We start from the raw sequence: 23,679 nt of genomic DNA, 5'->3' as shown, positions 1-23,679 counted from the left end.
GGTTTATAGCAGAACTTCCTTTACTGCTGTCTTCACCACATCACAGTTATTGCTGGCTAGCCCTAATCTTCATTATTTTAATGTAATTGTATCTCTTTCATTCTTCTTTTTTTCCTTTTATGGCTTCCTTAGTTAATCCTTCTGGCATCACGCCTTGCATCACGTGGTAGGTGTTAATCCCCTTTCCAGTCCGACACAGAATCACAGAATGGTTTGGGTTGGAAAAGAACTTGAAGATCACCCAGTTCCAACCCCCTGCCCTGGGCAGGGACACCTCCCACCAGACCAGGTTGCTCAAAGCTCCCTCCAACCTGGCCTTGAACCCCTCCAGGGATGGGGCAGCCACAGCTTCTCTGGGCAACCTGGGCCAGGCTCTCACCACCCTCACAGCAAAGAATTTCTTCCTGAGATCTCATCTCAATCTCCCCTCTTTCAGTGTCAAACCCTTCCCCCTCCTCCTATGGCTCCCCTCCCTGATCCAGAGTCCCTCCCCAGCTTTCCTGGAGCCCCTTTAGGGACTGGAAGGGGCTCCAAGGTCTCCCCGGAGCCTTCTCTTCTCCAGGCTGAACGCCCCCCAACTCTCTCAGCCTGTCCTCCCAGCAGAGGGGCTCCAGTCCTCCCAGCATCTCCGTGGCCTCCTCTGGCCCCTCTCCAACAGCTCCATGTCCTTCTGATGTTGGTGGCCCCAGAGCTGGAGGCAGCACTTGGGGGTGGTGTCTCCCCAGAGCGGAGCAGAGGGGCAGAATCCCCCCCCTCGCCCTGCTGGCCACGCTGCTGGGGATGCAGCCCAGGATGGGGTTGGCTTTCTGGGCTGCCAGGGCACGTTGCTGGCTCATATTGAGCTTCTCACCCACCAACACCCCCGAGTCCTTCTCCTCAGGGCTGCCCTCCATCCATTCTCTGCCCAACCTGGATTTGTACCTGGGATTGCCCAGACCCAGGTGCAGGACTTTGCACTTTGGCCTGGTTGAACTTCATGAGGTTCACATGGTCCCAGCTCTCCAGCCTGTCCAGGTCCCTCTGGATGGCATCCCTTCCCTCCAGTGTGTCAACTGTGCCACACAGCTTGGTGTCATTGGTGAACTTGCTGAGGGTGCACTCAGTCCCAACATCCATGTCACCGTCAAAGATGTTAAACAGCACTGGTCCTGGTACTGATCCCTGAAGAACCCCACTTGTGAATGCTCACCACTTGGACATTGAGCCATTGACCGCAACTCTTTGAGTGCAGCCATCCAGCCAATTCCTTATCTACTGAGTGATCCATCCATCAAATCCACATCTCTCCAGTTTGGAGACAAGGATGTCGTGTGGGACAGCGTCAAATGCTGTCTACCTGCTCAAGTCCCCGTAGATGGTGGCAGTTGCTCGTGCCCATTCTTGTTCTCTCCAAGATTTTTCTTCCCACAGGAAATCCCAAGGTGCATTTGCCACCTTTGCCCGAGCCCCAGGTGCCACTCTGTAATGGTGGTGAAAAAGAACCACACCGAGCAGGGTGCAGCCATGGGGTTTCTAATGCCAGGCCTAATGAGATTGCATTTCTGAGCTGCGGTTTCCACCTGCGGTTACTCTCTGTCTCTGGACAAGCTGAGTGTGTACTCACAACATGGCTTTTCTGCCTTCTGAGTCCACAGAGGCCACTGTGGGTGGAGATCTCAGTCGTGTCATACTTTGGCTGTGGTGTAGTCTCACGGCTTGTGTTTCTCAAACAGGGACATTGCGCTATCTTCTGTATTTGGCCACTGAAGCCGTAAGGCCACTACGCCGTCCCCTTCTGTCTCCTATGAAGTTGTCAGGTGTTTCCAGAGCTGCAGAAGTGAGTTGTTTCAGCTTTGTAGGTACCAATATATACGGATTAGATTCTGGTGTCTGGGTCTTTGGCTTCATTTCCAGTCTGTTCCTTGGCTGTGAATTCCCTTAGGATCACGGAAGAAGGCAGCATAACCAGGGACAGAAAGCACCTACTCTTATCCATCTCATTGGCCATGCACAACTTGCTCCGAGACACTCAGCCTCCATTCCTTTCTTCCTTCTCTGCTCTAGAAAGAGGGCACCCTTCTCTCTGGAGAGAGCCCTACGAGTCCTGTCCTATGTAAACTGCTGTTTTCCAAACCCAGCTTTTCTTTCCAGAGAGAACCTGCACTGGCAGAAGGCAGCAGGTCATCTGACCACAGAATATAGGGACTGTTGGGTCCCCAGAGAAGTCCCATCTGTGCCACTGTGGGCAGCGATGCTGGGTTGGGTGTGTGTACCAAATACTCCTCCCACACACTGTTGCTGTCATGCAGCAGTCAACGTAGAACAACATGACAGTGATTTTGGTAAACAGGGTGTCACTAGATTCCTTCTAGTGTGTCATAAGGTGTTTTTTATTTGGGAGGGATGGAGGAGCTCCTTTCAGGTTCATGGGACAGCAGTCCATCTGCCCAGAGCACTGAACCCAGGGGAAGATCTGAGGCATCTCAGGCTGTGGGACCAAGAGTGGGACATCTGGTGTGGCATTTTTAAAGCTTCTACTTTATGATTAGTGGCTGCACAGGGATTCCTCCAGTCACCTCAGACACCTCTGACAACTGCTGGCTCCTCCACACCAGAGCTGTCTTGTCCCTGGGCACTGGTTGTGTTCCTTCTCCCTTGCTTGGCCTTGACATGTGCTTTTCCTCCAGTCGTCTTCCTTCACAGCAGGTTGAGGGAGGGGGGAAAAACGGTGCTGAGACAAATCAAGTAGGACAGTTCTGGTTTCAGCAGCAGCAGGAATCCCCCATGTATGTCTGTGGCTAATTGTCTCTATGCGGGGAGCACCTAGGCCTTACTGGTTTTGGGGAGATTTCCCTTGGGTTTGGACTACATTTTGAAGCTGCACAGTATTGGAGCTCTTCTCACCCTGGTGCCCTACAGCAGAAGGCTGCCCTCTTTGTTTCCCATTAGTTTCGCAGATATATTCCCTCATGGTTTAGGACATACCACTGGAACAGCCTGCCCAGGGAGGTGGCTGAGTCACCATCCCTGGAGGTATTTCAGAAGCGTGTCGATGTGGAACTTCAGGGCATGCTCTAGTGACCAAGATTGTGGGGGTCTTTTGTGTGTGTATGTTTGGACTTGGTGATCTCAGAGGTCCTTTCCAACCACGACGATTCTGTGATTCTGTGACATTTCTTCTACTTTGAGACCTCAGTGGAACTTTTTATTGCTGCCACCGCTTTTTAGGAAGCTCTTTGAGACTGTGCCCGCTTGTTTGCTTTTGCATCCTTAAGTGAATGTGACCTTTTTGGTGGCCACCCCAGGAGCTTGGGAGCATGACAGAGGTTCAGGAGTTTAAGGCAGACTTTTTCCTTCAGGCTTAAAGAGTCACGTTACCTGTTTCACTTGTCTTGTGATCTGCTTAAATCAAGAGATTAACCTTTTATGCGTGTAGGGATGAAGTATTTTTCTATTCACTGCGTGTTAGTCCACTTTATCTTTTTATCCGGACAAGGCAAAATCTTGAATTTAGACTTTGTAAAAGTTCAGAGTCTCCCTGCAGAATTTGTTACTTATTTTCCCCGAGATGTGCGGAGCAGCTACCCGCAGCCCCCTTTCCCTAGGACTTGGCCGTCAGATGCTGGAAGGCACGAGGTGCCATTTGGCAGAGATTTTCCAGGGATTTTCCTATCTATCCAGTCACCTGTGTGCTTTGCTTGGAGTCACCTGGGTATGAATCCGTGTGGACTGACACTCCCTCAGAGAGAAGGGAGGATTGCTTGCCATTATGTGCTTGTTTCCTAGACAGATATTTCTTGTGCCTCTTCACAAACCAGCTGCTTTCCCTCTATATCTTCCTAATCCCATAATCACCAATAACCCTGGGAATGTGGGGTGGGGAGAAACTAAAGGCGTCAGCGCTCCCGGCACCCACGTGTGTGCCATGGTTGCAGTGCTGGGCAAAGTGTTCTCAGCCGGCTCTGGATGCTGCTGGGGCTTACCAAGTCCTTCACAGAATCACAGAATCACAGAACGGTTAGAGTTGGAAGGGACCTTAGAGATCATCCAGTTCCAACCCCCCTGCCATGGGCAGGGACACCTCCACCAGACCAGGTTGCTCAAAGCCCCATCCAGCCCGGCCTTAAACACTTTCAGGGATGGGGCAGCCACAACTTCCCTGGGCAACCTGTTCCAGTGCTTCACCACCCTCAACAGTGAAGAATTTCCTCCTAATATCTAATCTAAATCTCCCCTCTTCCAATTTAAAACCATTACCCCTTGTCCTGTCACTACACTTCCTGACAAAGAGTCCCTCTCCGGCTCTCCTGTAGGCTCCCTTCAGATATTGGAAGGCTGCTATGAGGTCTCCCTGGAGCCTTCTCTTCTCCAGGCTGAACAACCCCAGCTCTCTCAGCCTGTCTTCACAGGGGAAGTGTTCCAGCCCTTTCCTTAGTGGAAACCATCTCCTGTGTGCGGTGGAGTTGAACGTGCGTATGAACAACTTGCCTCGAAAAAATTCTTCAGCTGTGGAAATGAAGCCTTTCGGTCTGTCTCTCGGTTGACACGTTGACCTGAGGTTTATCCTCGCTGTGTCTAGTAGGCCAGCCAGATGTTAGGAATGTGGGAAATAAAAAAGATCTGTTCGAACAATGTATCTCTGCAGCTTTATACCAGACAGTATCTAGATCATAGAATCATAGCATCATAGAATGGTTAGTTGGAAGGCACCTTAAAGATCACCCAGTTCCAGCCCCCTGCCCTGGGCAGGGACACCTCCCACCAGACCAGGTTGCTCCAAGCCCCCTCCAACCTGGCCTTGAACCCCTCCAGGGATGGGGCAGCCACAGCTTCTCTGGGCAACCTGGGCCAGGCTCTCACCACCCACACAGCAAAGAATTTCCTCCTAATATCTAATCTAAATGATCATCTGTAATCTAGATGACCATAGGAGGGCTGCCTTTTAGTCATGTTACAACAGAATGCTAAAAGCAGTTAATTTTTTGCAAAATATTTGACTGGTGGAAGTCAGCATGTGCAACAAATTCAAATGGGAAACTGCAGCACACTTTCAGCACTCCAGATAGTTGGTTTTTTTAATTAGGTGGGAAATGCAAATTTCGAAGTTGGGTATGACCAGGGCGAGTTTCCTGCAACACACCCGAGACGTGAAGGTGACTGTTTGCTCATGCTGCCTCCCAGTTTTCATTTAAAACCGCATTTGCTTTACCCACGTGTGTCTTCCTCCCTCCATGTGGACCTCAGAGCTCCCGGAGGAGAGCAGCACGAGAGCCGATATAGAGGAAAAAAAGTAAAAAAAGTCTGCTCTGTCCCTTCTTAATGAAATGCAGTGCGTTGCTGGTGTGAGTGTTAATAAAAGCAATAGAAAATCATGGCTGGTCGATAGGGATGCCAGTTCGTTATGCTTTCTGGAAGTACTGGGAAGTGACATTTTTATTCGGTGCCGTTCATTAGGCTTGCTCCCACCCCAGCGTGACTGCGTGCCCACCGGTAGTGCAGCAAATGGCATCGCTAAGTATCTTCCACATGGGGCTCATTCTTTCATCCCTTCCCAAGGGGAAAGAAAGCGGCACCGTGGAATGTTTTGGTGGGGGTTCTGTTTGGTTCCAAGGCATGTGTCACAATATGTTTGCGTTACAAAAGGCAAGTGGGTTGAAGGGCAGGGTGATTTTTGGAGATCCTCTGGGAACTGGAAGGCTGATGGTGCAGATAGGTAGTGCCGCAGTGATTGCTATCGCCGGCAGTCGTTCCCAGTGGAGTCAGGACAAGTAATGCTTCCAGAACCTGGCACAGGAGCAGCTGGTGCTTCTGCTGGAGTAATACTTCTGCCTCTCCTCTTGTCACTCCTACCCCTCTGGCTTTATTACTTAACCATGCAAAATTACTGTGTGTTTGACCCTTGGAGTGCCAAACTGCAAGTCTTTTTTTTCTTCTTTTTTAATATATATTGGTGTAGAGAACTGCAATTAAAAACATTAGTTCAAGTAGAGACTGTAGTCCTGTGCTTTCAGCTGTGATTAACGATTAGGGGGAAGCAGGGGAATCTGCTTTACACTCCTTAGTGTAAAATCAGCTTGAAGAGGGAAATAAGCCCCTTTGGAGCTGTTGTATGTTCAGCCTCCCCCTCACCATCGCAAATGCACTTCCCGACGTCATTAGGTTCTTGAGAAAATACGAGGGTCTTTGTCACAGAGAAGGTAACGGCGGCTGCAGCTCGAGGAGCGGTGGTGTTGAGTCACCACCCCAGCCATTTCATTTCTTATAGAGAAGGGGTAGACTTGACGTAGGAGCTAGTCCTGAAGGGTTTTGGAGACCTCACGGTTGGGTTTGGCTTCAGCTGGGGACATCAAGGGAGGCAGAGGGGAAAAAAACCCCAGTGTCACTGAATTTCACTGAATTTTTTTAGAGTTGGAAGGGACCGTATAGATCATCTAGTCCAACTCCCCTGCTGAAGCAGGATTGCTTAGAGAATGCTACTCAGGACTGCATCCAGGCGGGTCTTGAAAATCTCCAAAGAAGGGGACTCCACACCCTCCCTGGGCAGCCTGTTCCAGGGCTCTGGCACCCTCACCGTGAAGAAATTCTTTCTCATATTCGAGTGGAACCTCCTATGTTCCAACTTGTGCCCGTTGCCCCTCGTCCTGTCACTGGGAACCACTGAAAAGAGTCTGGCTGCCTCCTCCTTCAACCCACCCTTGAGATACTTATAGGCATTAATAAGGTCTCCCCTCAGCCTTCTCTTCTCCAGGCTAAAGAGTCCCAGCTCTCTTAGCCTTTCTTCATAAGGGAGATGCTCCAATCCCTTAATCATCTTTGTTGCCCTTCGCTGGACTCTTTCCAGTAGTTCCCTGTCCCTCTTGAATTGGGGAGCCCAGAACTGGATGCAGTATTCCAGTTGTGGCCTCACCAGTGCAGAGTAGAGGGGGAGAATGACTTCCCTCGACCTACTAGCCACGCTCTTCCCTATGCAGCCCAGGATTCTGTTGGCCTTCCTGGCCACAAGAGCACATTGCTTGCTCATTGTCATTTTGCTGTCTACCAGGACCCCCAGATCTTTCTCTTCGGAGCTTGACTCCAGCAGGTCCACGCCTAACCTGTATTGGTGCCTGACATTCTTCTTGCCCAGGTGTAGCACCTTACACTTTTCCCTGTTGAACCTCATGAGTTTCTTCCTTTCCCAGCTCTCCAGCCTGTCCAGGTCTCTCTGGATGGCAGCACGGCCCTCCGGGGTGTCAGCCACCCCACCCAACTTGTCCTGGAGGAGAGGGAAGGAGCAGCCAAGTTAAGTGGGCTCTAGTTGAGCCTCTGCAAAATCCTGCCTATAAAAGTGTCTTGAAAATTGTACTTTGAGAAGCTCTTTTAATTGGAGCCTGTGTGTAGGATTTTGTGGAATTTTTTCATGAAGGCAGAGGTCTGTGAGTGCTGATGGGCGACGCTGTGCAGCTATGGCCAAATCCGGAGTTATTGTTGAGCCAGTGAACAAGAGAAAGAATTTTGTCCCAGTTAGAGTTACAGCACTCCATCCACAGTGTTGAAATAGAGAATTGCAAAAACCATTTGCATTGCCCCTTAAAGTTTATCAGATTTAAAGAAGCATTTAACTTGTCGGCTCCAGGAGACATTTAAAAGCAAATTAGAAATAAAAGCTTACAGTGTAGTTTTAAAAGGTGGTTTCCCTGAATGTTTTTAACTTCAGGAAATATTACTGACATTCCTTCTAGTAATATTTGTTTGAATGCTGCTCGTGAGTTTTCAGCAGGCTTTGCTGAGATATGATAATGTGTATTTGTCAGCAGATTCACGTGCAGGTGCAGTGATCCATCGTACCAAGCAGGTATCCATAGCTGCACGCTCTCTTCACGAAATACTTAAAAGATTTGAGTAAAGTTTAATGTAGAAAAAAAAACTGGTTAAAAAGTCTAGTTCATCAAATCACTCAATGTGTGGGGAACATCTGAGCAATCTCCTGGCTCCCGTGAGCTTGAGGCAGTGCGTCCCTGTGCAGTAAAGGTGGGATTTGGCTCTCCCGGTTTGAGACATCGGCAGTTTGACCACGTCCCTGGAAGCTTTGACTGTAGCGGGGTCTGGCTCGGCTGCAGAGACCCTGCCTGAGGACATCTCAGGGCAAGCAGGGGGAAACTTCTGCTTGCCATGACCACCCGCACTGGACACTTAGCGTGATGCCAATGTAGAAGCTCTTTTCCAGTTTTATCTTAAAATAAATGAAAAAAAACCAAAAACATTTCAAACGTTGGGCTCTACTCTGTTGTACTTAATCTATAATACTGGGAAAGGATTCTTGCTTGACTTGTTCCTATTTGTGTTTTTAAGAATTTCTGTCTTGGATGATTTTCCCTTGTCAGTGAAACTGTAGGCCTTCGGTATTATTTTGTTATGGCTTTCTCTGAGACATAGTTCTTACAGGGATGTGGCCTTACAAACAAATCCCCACGCTTCGACCAGGGTGTGAGCTTGATATGCATCACCCACTGTGCAGTAACTGCCCTTTCTCCTGGGATAAGTACCCGGGAGTTTATTCCCTTCCATTAATGGATAAGGATGTTGTATTTACTCCGGGATAGGAGCAAACACATACACTGCAGCTGCCATCCTGCAAACACACATCCTGATTTATCCGGCAGAAGTTTGTCGATATACCCATCTGCCAAGACACAGCTGAAATGTTGTTTCGTGATGTTCAGATGAGGCTTAACCAGTTTAAACAGAAACAGAACTGCTTTTTTAAGGTTTACAGAATCACAGAATCACAGAATCACCTAGGTTGGAAGGGACCTTTTAAGATCATCTAGTCCAACCGATGAAAAAAAAAAAAAAAAAAAAAAAAACCACCACAAAAAACCAAAAAACACACAGCACCCACAAACAAACCACACACACCACCACACCACCCAACACTAATCCATATTCCCAAGCACCATGTCAACTCCTCTCTTGAATACCTCCAGGGATGGTGCCTCAACCACCTCCCTGGGCAGCCCATTCCAATGCCTGACAACCCTTTCAGTAAAGAAATATTTCCTAATATCTAACCTGAACTTCCCCTGGCGTAACTTGAGGCCATTGCCTCTTGTCCTATCATCTGTAACTTGGGAGAAGAGACCGACCCCCGCCTCTCTACAGCCTCCTTTCAGGTAGTTGTAGAGAGCGATAAGGTCTCCCCTCAGCCTCCTCTTCCCCAGACTGAACAACCCCAGCTCCCTCAGCCTCTCCTCGTAAGACTTGTGCTCCAGACCCCTCACCAGCTTCGTTGCCCTTCTCTGGACCTGCTCCAGCACCTCAGTGTCTTTCCTGTGGTAGGGGGCCCAAAGCTGGACGCAGTACTCGAGGTGGGGTCTCACCAGTGCCGAGTACAGGGGGACGATCACCTCTTGGGTCCTACTCACTACACTGTTCTTGATACAGGCCAGGATGCTGTTGGCCTTTTTGGCCACCTGGGCACACTGCTGGCTCATGTTCAGCCGACAGTCGACCAACACCCCCAGGTCCTTTTCTGCCAGGCAGCTCTCCAGCCATTCTTCCCCAAGCCTGTAGCGCTGCCTGGGGTTGTTGTGACCCAAGTGCAGGACCCGGCACTTGGCCTTATTGAACCTCATTCCGTTGGTCTCAGCCCATCCAGCCAGCCTGTCTAGGTCCCTCTGCAAAGCCTCTCTACCCTCCAGCAGATCAACACTCCCACCCAACTTGGTGTCGTCTGCAAACTTACTGAGGGTGCACTCGATCCCCTCGTCCAGATCATTGATAAAGATGTTGAAGAGAACCGGCCCCAGTACCGAGCCCTGTGGGACACCACTTGTGACCGGTCGCCAACTGGACTTCATTCCATTCACCACCACTCTCTGGGCCCGGCCCTCCAGCCAGTTTTTTACCCAGCAGAGAGTATACCCATCTAAGCTAAGCTGTTTAGCTAAGGCTATTATCGCAACCCTGATTATTTGGGGTTTTTTTATTGTTAGTCACAAGAGTTTTGATTACTTAGTTCTTTTTAGAACACATTTTGATAGTGTAAAGACTGACCGTTAAGCATAATAATAGCTTCTTGTGATCTCACTTTACCTTCGACTCATCCCATTTCAGCAAGGTGTGTGGTTTACACTTTTTTCTTAATCTTCTTTTTGTCTCCAGTTGTTGACTTGAAACAGCGAGAGCCGTACTCTGAATTTGAAGTTAAATAAAAGAGCTTATGAGATACTTAAGAGGGAGATGTGTACTCTATATGTTACTTCTTTAATGCTGATTTGGAGCAGGTTGCTGAAGGAATAAGGAACTGCAAGCCTCACTTTGAATTTTTTTAATGTAATTTTCTGAATAATCACATAGGGAAATCCCATGCTCACGAGCACTGGACGCAGTTGTGTGTCTACCAGTGAAAACCTCCAGTATTGTCTGGCAAAGTACAGTTTCATTTTGTTTCATCCAGCTGAACTCACCCTCAATCTCAGATGAATTATTTATCTCCTCAGAGTCCACACTGGGCCTAAGAAAGATTTTGATTATTTTTTTCTGTTATTCGAGCGAAACCCCTTTGGTTTCTACTTTCTGTCCCTAGAGAAATGACCCATCGCTTCAGAAACAGACCCTTAGAAATAGTATAGAGGACAATATGCTGACATAGTCTTTGCAGTTCAAATGTGAAGAACCAAGAAGAAGAGCAGTAGAAATGTGAGGTTCTTCCTAAAATGAAACCTTTCCAGTCTCTGGGAGGTGTCAGTTGTTCTGAGAAGGACTAAAGGTCTCCCCGGAGCCTTCTCTTCTCCAGGCTGAACCCCCCCAACTCTCTCAGCCTGTCCTCCCAGCAGAGGGGCTCCAGCCCTCCCAGCATCTCCGTGGCCCTTCGCTGGCCCTGCTCCAACAGCTCCGTGTCCACTTAACATTTTGTGGCGGTTCACCAGGATTAGCAACTTCAGTGTGTCACCTCTCCAAGGCCAAGTAACGACAGCGCTGTTTCTTTCTCTGTCCCTTCCCTTTTTGAGTTGAGTGACCAGTGATTTTGTCTTCCCAAACATGTTTCTTTTTTTGACAAACACACTTGGAACTTCATCTTTTCCTTCTTCAGAGCCTTCCTACCAAATAACTTTCAGTTTTTCTTTTAAAGCTAAAAAAGTATGCTTTGTTCAATTTAGTTAGCATACATCTGAAAAATAAACACTTTTCGTTGAGAACAGTGTGGCAGTGGTTATTGAAAATATTGATTCTATGATCAGAAATATTGAAATCAAAAAATTAATAACACTGCATTGAAGTTCCGAGATTTTGAAGGCAGATCAAATGCAGTATTGAGCCGAGCTGCTGATCCTTGGGTGCCACAGGAAGAGTCACATTAAGGTTACTGAGGGTCTTTGTAAGAGCCGTTGCGTTGCCGTACGGCCATTTGTGTTACCCAAGACCCAGCAGCCGTTCGCTTTTGTGTAAGGTCCTCTCTGTGGGGTCTGTCCCTCTGTAAAGAACTTCATGCAGCTTCAGGGTGCTAATAACTTCTTGTTGTGCGGCCCAAATAATAGATGAGTAATTCGATTATCTGTCTCTCCAGGGTTAATTTAAATTCATTCTTTTACTGTGAGACTATGTATTGTTACCAGGAGCAGTTAGCGGTGAAATACGTATGTTTTGAAATACAATTACTGATTATACCTAATAACTGATTTTTAGTTCAGTCATTTTAAGAAATGAAAAGAGCACCTACTTGCTATCACCATTTTTAATATCCAGTAAAAGTAATTTTATTATAAAATGCAGGGTATCTTTTTTCTTTATTAAAAACTCCAATAAATAATTATGAACATTTTGTTAGGATACAAATTGTCTGATAGCTTGGAAAAATGTTTTAAAAATACCATTTATATGACAAATAAGGAAACTAATAACTAATTAGGTGGAAAGAGCTTCAGTAAGTGAGAAAATGAAACCTATTCAATATAGTCTAGATGAAATGACCTTTTGAAAGACCTATTTTTGAACAAACAAGGTTAACACTGTAAATAAATAAAGCGTGGCAATTTATCTAGGGCTAGGGCTGTACGTACTGAGAGTCGGGAAGGAGGCCTTTTCATAAGCCTTCAAAACAGAAAGACCTGATCAAATGTTTTAAATTATTTTTTTTCTATGTTAAATCTGTTTAATGATATTTTTGTTGTTGTCGTTTGGTAGAACCGGACACTGGAATTGCTTCGTCTTCAAAGCCACAAGGAAGTTTCCATGTGGACAGTTACAATCCCTTCAAGGATGACGAGGCCCCGGAGTACCTGAACCCCTTCGATGAGCCGGATCCTGAGCCGGAACCGTTCGTAACCGTGAGAGATTCTCCTCCGCAGCCTGCAAAAAGGAAAAACCTCAGACCGGTGGATATGAGCAAATACCTCTATGCAGATACCTCCAAAGCTGAAGAGGAAGAGCTAGACGAGTGAGTATGATTCCTCACCTTCTGGCAGCTTTGGGAGCGTTAGTGGGATCCCTGGCTTAACCTTGCGGTGTCTTGGGTTCAGCTGTGGGGATCCTTAATCACCTCCTTAGTTCAGCAGCAGCAGACACTGTCCCCCCGAGCCACACCGTGCAGCCGAACATGAGCCCTTAGGAAACCTGACTTTGCCTCACCGATCACTAATTACTCGATAGGGAACAGGCCTGGGGATCCCTTTTCAGCACTTTGTGCCCTGACAATTACGAATGAGCCAAAACTTAAGGAGCGGCAGAGCTTGGCCCTTCCCGTCCTTTTCTTCCATTAGTTTTACTACATAAAATAATAATTTTTGTTGATGATAATGGAGAGTTTGTTTTATATCGGTGCAGTACGTAAGAAGGAAGAGTGTTTCGCAGTCTGCGTAGCATGCTTTTGAGAGTCTCATAGAACTGAATCTCTATATGGGAAAGATAATGCCATACGCACTTTCTGAGGTTGTTTCTTTTATCATAACCACGTGTAAAACGTGTATAAACTCACCCTGACTGCTTTGTGTTACCGCACAGAGACCTAACTAGGAGAGAGAGCTTTTTGCAGTAGCTGTGCAGCTTGGAAGGCTTGGAGGGATGTCCTTACTCCCTTGTTTGTGGTCATTAGTCACCAACCACACCACTCACGAGATGGTTTGTGGTGATGACATGCGAGCAATTTTTCAGACAACAACTGTAATTAACATTCAGCTTTACATTATTTAATGAGATTTATCATGGCATGACATTTGCACTGCTTTCATATTTAATATTAATGCAGGTGTCGTATCATCATCTTCGTGTTTCTCTGTTTCTAGCTGTGTTCTAGGAAATTGAGGGATTCCCAGGGACTCTAATAGAAATGTATAAAGGACCCTGCAGGGTTTTTTCTCTTTTAAAGCTCTGTGTCCATGGATTTGTTGTTGTTGTTGTTCGTTCGGGGATGGGGAGGGGGTGGAAGAGAAAGAAAAAGGGGCATTGGGGGAATGATGTCTCTGCCAGCTCCATTCATCAGGGCACTGCCTCTGTCTTAAGAGCACAGTGTGGTGATCTGATCTGTGTTTTCATTCTAAAAGTGTTGTCCCATGGAAAGATGGAAGGATGAGGACTCAGAAGACACCGTAAAATAGATTTTTATGTCTTTTACATAAGTTTTTTATGTCCTGATCCCACAAGGAGCTTCCTCTTCATGTTCTCCTCCTGGGTCACAGGAGCACCATGTCATTGAAAAGGACGTGGAGACCGTTTGTTAAGTGTGCTGGCTAGAAGTGTGACTAGGAGAACCTTTGAATCTTTATACTGAAATGCGCTCGAGGAACAGGTGTAATAATAAAGCTCCAGCCTAGGAACACAAGACTTGTGATACTCATGCCCATGGGCACTAATACGCTTTACCTCTTATCATTAATTTTCAAATTTTTCAGTAGAATGTTTCTGCTAAGGTGTGGTATGGTGAGCACCAGAGGAAAGATTTCCATAGGCAGTGCCAGCTGGTAGTTTTTGTGTGCCCTAAATAATGAGGATTTATGTCCAGATGTGCATTGTTTCTTATCTAATGTGAATATTGAAGCTTTTATTATGTACGTAGGTGGCTAATCTTCTTCCAAATCCTATTAAAGTCTAGGCTTCAGTGTCAATTTCTGGCAGAGAGTTCCACAAGAAAACGAGATCTCATATGAAATGTGTTTCCTTTGATTGATTGTAAATAAGTTACCTTTCCAGTCCCATACATGGTCTCTTCTGCTGGCTTATCAAAACAGCAATTAGCAGCGTTGGATTTATCTGCAGTGAGCAGTTGCTGTGTCGGGTATCTCTCTCACGTGTTCACTGTTACGTGTCGCTTGCCTGAGTTAAATGGTGCTAACTTTATCAATCTCTCTTCATACAGAAGTCTCTTCATCCCTCTAATCATTTTCACCGCACGTCTCTGGACCCTGTTGTTTCTTCTGCTGTGTATCTATTTTAAGATGTGTTGAGTTGGCCTGAGCAGTGTATTCGAGGCGAGGCTGAACAACCGAGTCATATCGCGGCATTAGAAACCTTTGCGTCTTACTTTCAACCTCTCTCCTAACACCTTGGGTTTTAGTTTGGTTTGGGTAGTTTTTGATAATTTTTGGCTGCCGCCGGTCCAGTGCTTTCCCCAGGAGTGCCTTTGGACCTGATGGAAGGTGTGAGAAACAGGAAGGCTCCTGAAAGACGTTTGCTGTCTCTCAGGAATAGCGATGTATTTTTATCCCTGCGTCTCAAGCGGGAGTTTACTCGACGCGCCGCTCGGCATTTTCCTCTTGTGTCTTGTGTGAAGTGGTGCCATGTGTGGTGGGAGCATGGACACGTGGGTTGGCACCAGGACCCCTGTCCCACTCGGCTCTGGCAGAGCCCAGGTTCTCGTTCGGGACTCGGGAGCTTGCCCAAAGCGCCCCAAGAGCCGAACTCTGACCCCAGTGTGATCTTGGAGAAGGTCCTTGCCCTCACTGCACCTCCCTGAAGGACTGCCCTTGGGTGATCGCCTTAATTGAGACACATTTCGCTAATGCTTGTGGAGATAAGATTTCGAAACACACCTAAGCAAAGCCTGGTCACAAGCAGAAGCATGTGGAAGCGCTGCCTGGTGCAGAGGGACTTAGATGATCCAGCACTCATATACTGCTGGAAAACTGCTTTCGTTTCTCATCCCCCAGCTAGAGATAAGGAACACGTTTTCCTTGTGTTAGTTTGGGGCATTTGAATGTTGGTGTAAAATTCTGCTTTTGCCTTTTTGAATTTGATACATTAAAATCAGAATGGGAGGTGGCTACCTGTTAATAAAGGACAGCATGCCTTGCTTTTAATTATGCCTTTAATTATTTGAAAATAGCTTAGCTCACAGCTACTCGAAGTATAATGCTTTCAGCCCTAGTACTTCTGGTTGGGAATATTGCCTGATCATTTAACCCTACCACACCGACACCTTTGGTTTTCCTCCGCAATAAAATGTTGATTTTTTTTTTCCCGGTTAACCAGTAACACTGATCAAAGTAATTTGTCAATTGGTCAGAATAAAACTTGCTTTCAGTATTATTTGGCTCTGTGGCTTCTTATCTCGTTAATCATTGCATGGCTGAGAATAATGCCGTCTAATTGGAAAGACGATGGAGTTGCCATCTCTCGAAGCTGCCTGTTGCACAAGAAGCCACAAGCCACCACACTCTGCCAGTGGCACCTTAATGCCAGGTGGTTTGTCAGGTTTGGGTTTTTTTAATTTTATGGTGGACAGTCCAGTAACTCTTTGGGCAAACCATATTGTGTGGATCAATTAAATAACTTCGCCAAAGCAAAAAGTATGGGAGCCGACCTCGGAGAAAAGTGCTTTAATATTTTTCAGCTAAGGCTTTTTTGGGCCAGACTTCTTCCCGTGCTTAGTTCCCAGTACAGCCAGGGAGGAGCTGTTGGACCAAACTCTGCTTCCAAACTCTTCCAAATTTGTAGCCTCTTTGGGCAAGAACCAGGGTTGTTGTTTTTTCTGCATTAAAATTAATTTTTCACAAATCTTTCTAAACATTTCTAAGATTAATTAAAAGCAGTGGAGAGGGGAAGGTGGGAAATAGTGTGTGTGTGTGTTCTGTCTGTGCTATGACCCAGGTACGAGGGTTGAGCCTAGCTTTCAAGCACGGTCTTCTCTAGGGAAAAAAAGGCAGTCGCTTGGCTCCTTTAGCCCTTCTCCTGGTGCCTGCAGTAGGGGACAGTTCTTCAAGATTATGCACAGACAGTCCCGCAGCATAAAAATTCAAAAGATTGTTCTTCCAAACTTTTTACTCTCATTGATGTTTGTTTTTTTTTCTCGCACCAAATTCCTTTTAACACCTTACGGGTCAACTTTTCTAATTCCAAGTGCGTGGTGGTAAATGGCTTCCCTGCTAATCGTGCCATGTCTGTTGGCTGTTCAGCACACCGACTGGTTGAACTGAAGAAAACCTTGTGCTCTCCCGTAGAACTCCTTGTTCTTCAGCCTTTATCTTCATTTTCACCTCCCTTTGAACTTCCCAGTGTCTGAAGACAGTGGAGCTGAGCTGTCGGCTAAACCAGAGCTCCTGACAGCTCGGTGCCTTCTCCGCTCCAGCCTGTACCCCCTTCTTTCTCCACTGCCTCCCACAGAAAACACTCATCCCTATCCATTTAACTCCGTGTTTTGGTGTTGCCTTCAGCTTGAATTGCACTGGTGGCTTCGTGCTTGATGGGCAGCAAAGTGGGAACACCCCAAAGTTGCCTTCAGCCGGCAGATGAGTTATTTTAGTGTTAGTCTTCCCTTTCCCTTTGGCATCTGGATTTAGATCTCTTCCCCTGTAACAATGGCAGATTTTCAGAACAGTCTGGAGTTTTTAAGCGTGGTCTTCCCTTATGCGCTGTGTAGAAGGAGACTTCTTTTCTGCAGTGGGATTATTCGTTGCTTGCTTTTTCTCAGTGAAAAGCGGATGGCGATAAACTACATTAAAATAAATCCTAAAATCAGTTCCTGAGACTGAAAGACGTATTTGCATCCTAAAAGGACACAGAACTGAGAGGAATTTGGTGTGGTGTGAAAAGAAACTGGATGAATAGTTGGGTTTCCACTTGTGCCCAAATTTGGCTGTTGTATTTCTTTGTAAAGGGTGTCCATTAGCTCCTGACTCTTCTCCGGAGAGGCAATTCCTGAATGGATCTAGCGAGGTAGGCTCTCGTCTGGTGCTGTGTGCGTTATTGTTTCCATCTGGGGTTGAATTCAAGGGGCTGAGGTTGTTTGTCGTGGTCAGTTACGCTTTATATACCTGTATGCAGATCGAGCTTTGGGAGTTGCAGTGACTTCCTTACATAAACGTGGTCTGAGATACACGATACATGTATCTCACCAGGGAAGTATGGACTCGAAAGGAACTAATTAACATACCCATTTTGTAATTAAGCATCCAGTTTTGGATGGCAAAATGTGAAAAAGCAAAGATAATGAATAAAATAGTTCAGTGGAAAGAAGATTCCTGTAAGTATCCTTAGCAGGATACAGATTGCTGATATCACTCTTTGATAGATAGCTGAGGATAACTGAAGAGTTAGCTTTATGCAATTGATAACATTTCTGTTATTTACAGGACTTCGTAAAATTTCTAGAAATGCTGTTTTAACTGTTATAGCTCACTCTTTAAATCATACAAAAAAGTATTATCTAAAAGCATGTAAAGGCAAATATATTCTTATGTGGGGTAATAAAAGCGTTTCAGTCATTGACTTCCCAGAACAGGTCTTGTTTTCGGTTTGAATTCCAAGGAGATAGCAAAGAAATATGTTTCCCTTCTTTTAATTAGATCAAATCCGTTTTATGAACCAAAATCCAGCCCTGCTTTAATTAAAGTTGCTCCGCTGCAAGAACCAGAAAAGAAGATGAAAAGAAAGGCTCCTGAACCACCAAACCTCTTGCCAAAGACGGAGACAGGCGTGAGTGAGAACATGTCAGCTGTTCCCACATCGAGAGAGCTTTCTTCTTCTCCTAAGGTAGGTTTTCCATACCAAAATTTTGGCTTTGTTATTAACAGTACCTTTGTGTGTCTTGGAGACATCCTATTTATTTCTGCAGGCCGTCTTGAAAGCTTTGTTTATACTTAATAAGTGTTGGCTCATCTCTGTTGACTCGCTGCTTCATAGGGAGAGAGCAGCAGTAGGAGCTTGTATTTTTTCTTTAAGGATTTAATGACAATGGTAACAGCAACTGCCGTTTCAAAGAAAAGAGTCGTCAAGTAACAAATGTTACAGGACAGCTGGAGATGCCATCGAGAAGGAAGAAAATCATGTTGAACAATGCTCTGTCTTGATCTATTGTAATGCCGCTAAGCCTTGCCCTTGTTGAAGAGTCTGTCTCCACATTTCTGTCATAAAGCTGGGTTTTAAGAGCTTAGTACTGGATACTGTTTATTTTTGTTGGGATTTATATATGTCCAATTCCTTAGGTATGTCGAAGTAATTTAAAAAAAAAAAAAACAACTTAAAAAGACAGTCTACCATAAGTCAGATTAGCTGTTTATTAGGAACATCCAGACTGAGCGTACTTACGTATGCACTCACATCTGTGTTTGCTGAGGGAAAACAGGAGTTAACTTCCGTGGAAGAGGGCAATGGGTGGCATAGTTTAGTTTTAGAATTCCGACAGCTAATTTCTGTGTGTGTGAATTTCAGCTCCAGTGGTTCAGCAGTTAGCAACGCTTGTGCTTTTTTGAACAAAACTGGCGTTTACTAGTATATGTTAATGGGCTCTTCTCAAAAATGGATGTGATACTTGCTGGCTGCTCGTTGTGAAGGGCAGGGAGATGAGAACAGAAGGCTTCCCTTCCAGCACACCTCTCCCAACTTACGCGTGTTATTGTCTGGTTTGCCTTGTGCTGGAGCTGCTGTACTTTAATTTAAGAATTGGATGAAACTACTTGTCATACCTATCATTTGGTTGCTTAATTATTCAGCCAGATTGCTGGCATGTCCTTGTCCCCCCAGGCTCTGATCTTGCTGTCATTTTACCACTCAGGGTAAAGAGTACGAGACTAGAAATCTAACCTGTGTCTGCACCATAGCAAAACAAAACAACATGATAAGGCCGCAAGCACAGTTCACAAGTTACTTTTTCTATGCAAAACCACAACCTGGGAAATATTAAATCAGAGCGTAACAGTTTTATAGTGCACTGGGCTGGGGTTCGATCCTGTTGCTGGAGTTTCTGTCTGAAAAAATATTGCACGTTATTTGATTTCTGGCCCTTGTGTCAAAGCAAAGTGGCCAAAGTAAAGCATTCTGGTACTACCCGGCAGAGAAGTGATGTCTGCGGAGGAGATTTTATCAGCTGGCTTGATGGAGGTTGTGCCCCTGTTGCTCATGGTTGGAGAGGTTTTTTTACAGGTCTGCATCCAAGGAAATACATCTCTCTGCTTTATCGTTGTGCTCAAATAATGTGTCACTGCTGAGTTCGGCTGCCATTGGTTTTGTCTACCCCAGACCAAGGTTTAGACTGTCTGAAAGCTGGAATTGATTAAGAAAAGATGCAGGATTTGAAATCGCTGTGAGAAGACCGTGCTGGTATGAAAGACAGTTGGGTGGTTCCTGCTCTTATGCAGGGTGTTAGTTCCCAAATACTGCGGTGCAGCCCCCCCACCTCTCTGCCCCCGCTGCTGAGACACAGCCCAGAGCAGCAAAGGTCCCCGTGCTGAAACTTGGATATTCATTCACCCTAACGAATATCGAAGGAAGGAGAATGGAACTCTGTGCTGACCTTCTGTGGTACAGAAAGCTTTAATTAGTTGGGTTTTTTTACAAGATTTTGGAGGACACAAGACCATTAGGGAAGGCTCCACAGCAGACGTGGTGTCCTGGTTTATTATATAGAATCATAGAATGGTTTAGGTTGGAAGGGACCTTAAAGATCACCCAGTTCCAACCCCCTGCCCTGGGCAGGGACACCTCCCACCAGACCAGGTTGCTCCAAGCCCCCTCCAACCTGGCCTTGAACCCCTCCAGGGATGGGGCAGCCACAGCTTCTCTGGGCAACCTGGGCCAGGCTCTCACCACCCTCACAGAAAAGAAGTTCTTCTCCAGATCTCATCTCAATCTCCCCTCTTTCAGTGTCAAACCCTTCCCCCTCATCCTATGGCTCCTCTCCCTGATCAAGAGTCCCTCCCCAGCTTTCCTGGAGCCCCTTGAGGGACTGGAAGGGGCTCTAAGGTCTCCCCGGAGCCTTCTCTTCTCCAGGCTGAACCCCCCCCAACTCTCTCAGCCTGTCCTCCCAGCAGAGGGGCTCCAGCCCTCCCAGCATCTTCGTGGCCCTTTGCTGGACTCGTTCCAACAGGTCCATGTCCTTCCTGTGCTGAGGATGAAAAAGCAAAGCCCTGTTACAGCTCGAGTGGAAAGTTTCAGTGGCTGGGTGTGTTAAAATATTGTACGGTCATTTGCAATGCAGAAAGCTTTCTGTGAGCACAGGGGTTTTTTTTCTGTGCTTGAATTGTTTCGCTCCGAGGTGATCTAATAACATTACATCAAAAGCACTTTACTTGGAATGCTCTTTGAAATTCGGAAAAGTACTGGCATTTAAAAGAAAAGAAAATTAAACAATTTCCTCATGCTGTAGTACAAAATAGTGCCCGGGTAGGACTTGGACTGTTGGCACAAATAAATTGTTTGTTTATTACTCAATAATAGTGACAATGTTCAGCAACTCTGAAAAAAAAACCCATCAAAAGGTATAGGCACTAAACAAACATGAACTTAGCACACGCCCTTATGCGGGGGGAATAGTCCCATGGAGGTAAACTTAGGTAAGGGGAGGTTAAATAACATATCTTATTCGGTGTTTTGTCCAAGTTTGCTGTGCACGGAAAGCCTGACCAGAACTGAAGTGTCCCAACACGTTCAGTTCCCTGCCTTGGTTGTCTTCATGGGAAGTGGCTGCAGAGCAGAAATGCTCATCCTTAGAATACACAAAGGCAACATTAATGTTAGAACTTTAAAGTTTAAGGAAAAAAACTCCCAAAAAAAGCTTCTGCAAATCTTTGACAGACTATTTGGAGCTCAGTTTTCCTTCACATGCTGATGGTGTTCATCACATTTGCTGAACGCAAAAAATACAAATGCTGTTATTAACATCTATATGCTGGCAAGCCTATTAGGTGGAAATTGCTCCTGAAAGATTATTTAACACATGACAGATTCCTACTCGAGATACAGTTTGCAAATACTTGAAATTATGTTACCCTGTTAAAAAAAATCCCAAACATTTAGATGCTGAAAACAGTAGCGAAGTTCCTAGGAATTTAAATGCCAATTTAAAAGTAGGGCGAGAAAGGTTGATATTCTCCTCAGTACACACCCAAAGATCAAATCCCTAGGGTATGGCTGGACACCAAAATTGCTCGGTTTGGTGTTCAGCTGCAAAGAGCCTTCCAGCGTTGGCATCCAGGGTAGAGAAACACTTCCACAGAAGTGCAATTGTGTTTGCTGTTGAAACATCATAGCCCGAATCCAGCACTTTACCATTACTCAAGTAGTGGTGGAAAGTGTTTCTTGCCTGAGGGACACCTGACTGCCCACACTTGATTTTTTTGTGTGTGTGGGTATGTTTTATTAATTTATAACAGCAGTGTCTGCTGTAATGAAAGAGAAGAATAAAATAATGAATTTTTAGCAGTCAGAAGTCTTGGACGTGTCATTTGAGAACAGACTTAATCTAATGCATCTAAGTCAGTTGCACAAGGCCTTCTTTGAAGGGAGTTGTTTGGTCTTTTAACACCTGAATGCTATTTCTAGATTTTCCTGGAATCATATCCACAATTAATTACCCCTATTACTCCTGACACCACAAAAATCAAACTCCTCCTAGTTGCTTTGTTCAGAGATTTATGTTGTACGAGATAATTCTGTGTATAAGTTTCATGTAAAACTAGGCAGAAAATTCCAGGAAGTGTCTTCTGCTCTGCTGGTATTGAGCGTCATGCCTGGTGTCCCCAGGATAGAGAGGGTGCTCCAGGGTGGAGTCATGAGTTGGTGTTAACTTTGAGGAACTCGATGATCAGTAAAGGTAGAATATGAGACTATTAAAGAGGCATTAACTTTAATAGCCATGAAAATGGTAGGTCTAGAGTTGGAAGCAAAGACTAGATCTCACTGGGAGACTGACATAAAAACCTACTGCCCAGAAAATTATACATTATTGTTGGTCAGAAAGACAGGTGATGATACTAAATACTGACAGTATTTAACTTTTATATTTGCCTTGAAATGGTTGTTCTCAACTACATGTGCCTGAAGCAGTTATAACCATAACAGTGTCTCCCACTGCTGCAGAGCTTGCCTTTCGCCTCTTTCCTCCCCACAGACGTTGCCTCACTCGATGTCCCCTTACCTTTCCTTAACAAATTTCAGATGTGAGAAAAGAGGGCAAGTGAAGCTGTTTCTGCCTGCCCCAAACCTGAGAGGTTTAGTCTACATGAGGTCGGCTGAGCTCATGAGCACTACTGGTTGAGTCTTGCCCTTTTTGTAATAGTTCTGCGCAGGGGACACATCTGCTTCTTTAACCCCTGGAAGATCATCCCACCTGCCATCGTTTGACCATTTCCAACACACCTCTCTGCCCATTATTCACATTGTTCATAGAGGGGTTGAGGTGGGAAGGGACCTCTGGAAGTCATCTGGTCCATTCTCCCTACTCAGGCAGGACCTCTTAGAGCTTGTTGCCCAGGTCTGTGTCCAGAAAGCTTCTGAATATCTCCAATATTCATCTGATCTTCTTCAGATGTTAGCCTTGCACTGCTTCCCTGAGCAGTCAGTTAACTGTAGTAGCAAACCCTTTCCCAGCCTCTTTAATGTCCTCCCTTTTGATCACTCAGAGATTCCCATGTCAACATGTATTGGTGAGGAAGGGGCAGTTATCTGTCAGAGATAAGGCAGGATCTAGCCCTCCATAAAGGTCCAGCCGGCTCTTGGCCCCATAGTATTAGCTCAGTATTTGCCTTATCTGGATTTGGAGGAAGTTTTCTTTCCAAATATTATTACCTACTTGCACATCCTAAAAGAGTATCTTAATTCTCTCCTGTCTTCCTTCCATGTCTGCTCTAAACTCATCCGAGTCATCAGAGAGAGCTTAAAAATGCAAAGTCTGAAAGCCTGGAATTATCCCACAGTTAATCGTCTCCAATGGCTTGAAGACCATGGTGTGCTGTCTGTATTTAGGTGAGTCTGACAAACAAACTGCAGAGCTGTCATTAAGCTCTTCAGTCATCAACCCGGTACGGTGCTGTCAAGCCCAACGGAAGCCTTGTTGCGCTTGTTACTGTCACACGTGTTCTTGACATGGCTTTGGGCAACCGGGTTCTGCCTGTCACGGAGGTGATGGAGACTTTACATTTTTTCCACCTGTTGTTGATTTTGTGGGAAAAAAATTGAACAAAGAAATTCAGGCTCTAAAAGTGGTGTCGGAGCAGTGCACAGCACACACGTCAGTGCCCATCATGGCTTTGGCTGATTAAAATAAATGTACATAGCAGCTTCAATGGGCTGAAATCTCAGCCAGTCTCAGTATCTTTTCTTTTCCCTGCATTATGTTTGGTGACTCCAGATTGGTTTCATGTCCTTTCTCCAGTCTTCAGAGTCTGGAAACCTGTGTTTCATGAGACACATGCTTTACAACCTGGCTGTTTGCAGGTGTGTTGGACTCATCAGCCCGGGCTTTGGTAGCTCACAGGGATCTCCATCTCACAGCTTCCTACTTGGCTACCCAGG

The 23,679-nt window shown here is 45.8% G+C and overlaps 1 protein-coding gene across 2 annotated transcripts in view; it reads left to right on the top strand.

The window, feature by feature from the left end:
• EHBP1 (EH domain binding protein 1) overlaps positions 1-23,679 on the top strand; it is a 238,442-nt gene that overhangs the window by 104,367 nt on the left and 110,396 nt on the right. For both annotated transcript variants that reach the window (XM_074150615.1, XM_074150614.1), the window contains 2 exons: positions 12,145-12,397; positions 17,736-17,922. In XM_074150615.1, coding sequence (XP_074006716.1) covers positions 12,145-12,397; positions 17,736-17,922 — 440 coding nt within the window. The remainder of the gene's footprint in view (positions 1-12,144; positions 12,398-17,735; positions 17,923-23,679) is intronic.

Source organism: Numenius arquata, chromosome 7 (genome assembly GCF_964106895.1).
Source record: "Numenius arquata chromosome 7, bNumArq3.hap1.1, whole genome shotgun sequence".
In the NCBI taxonomy this organism is placed as follows: domain Eukaryota; kingdom Metazoa; phylum Chordata; class Aves; order Charadriiformes; family Scolopacidae; genus Numenius; species Numenius arquata.
Note: the sequence above shows the minus strand (reverse complement) of the source record. Positions and strands in the feature narration are given on the sequence as shown.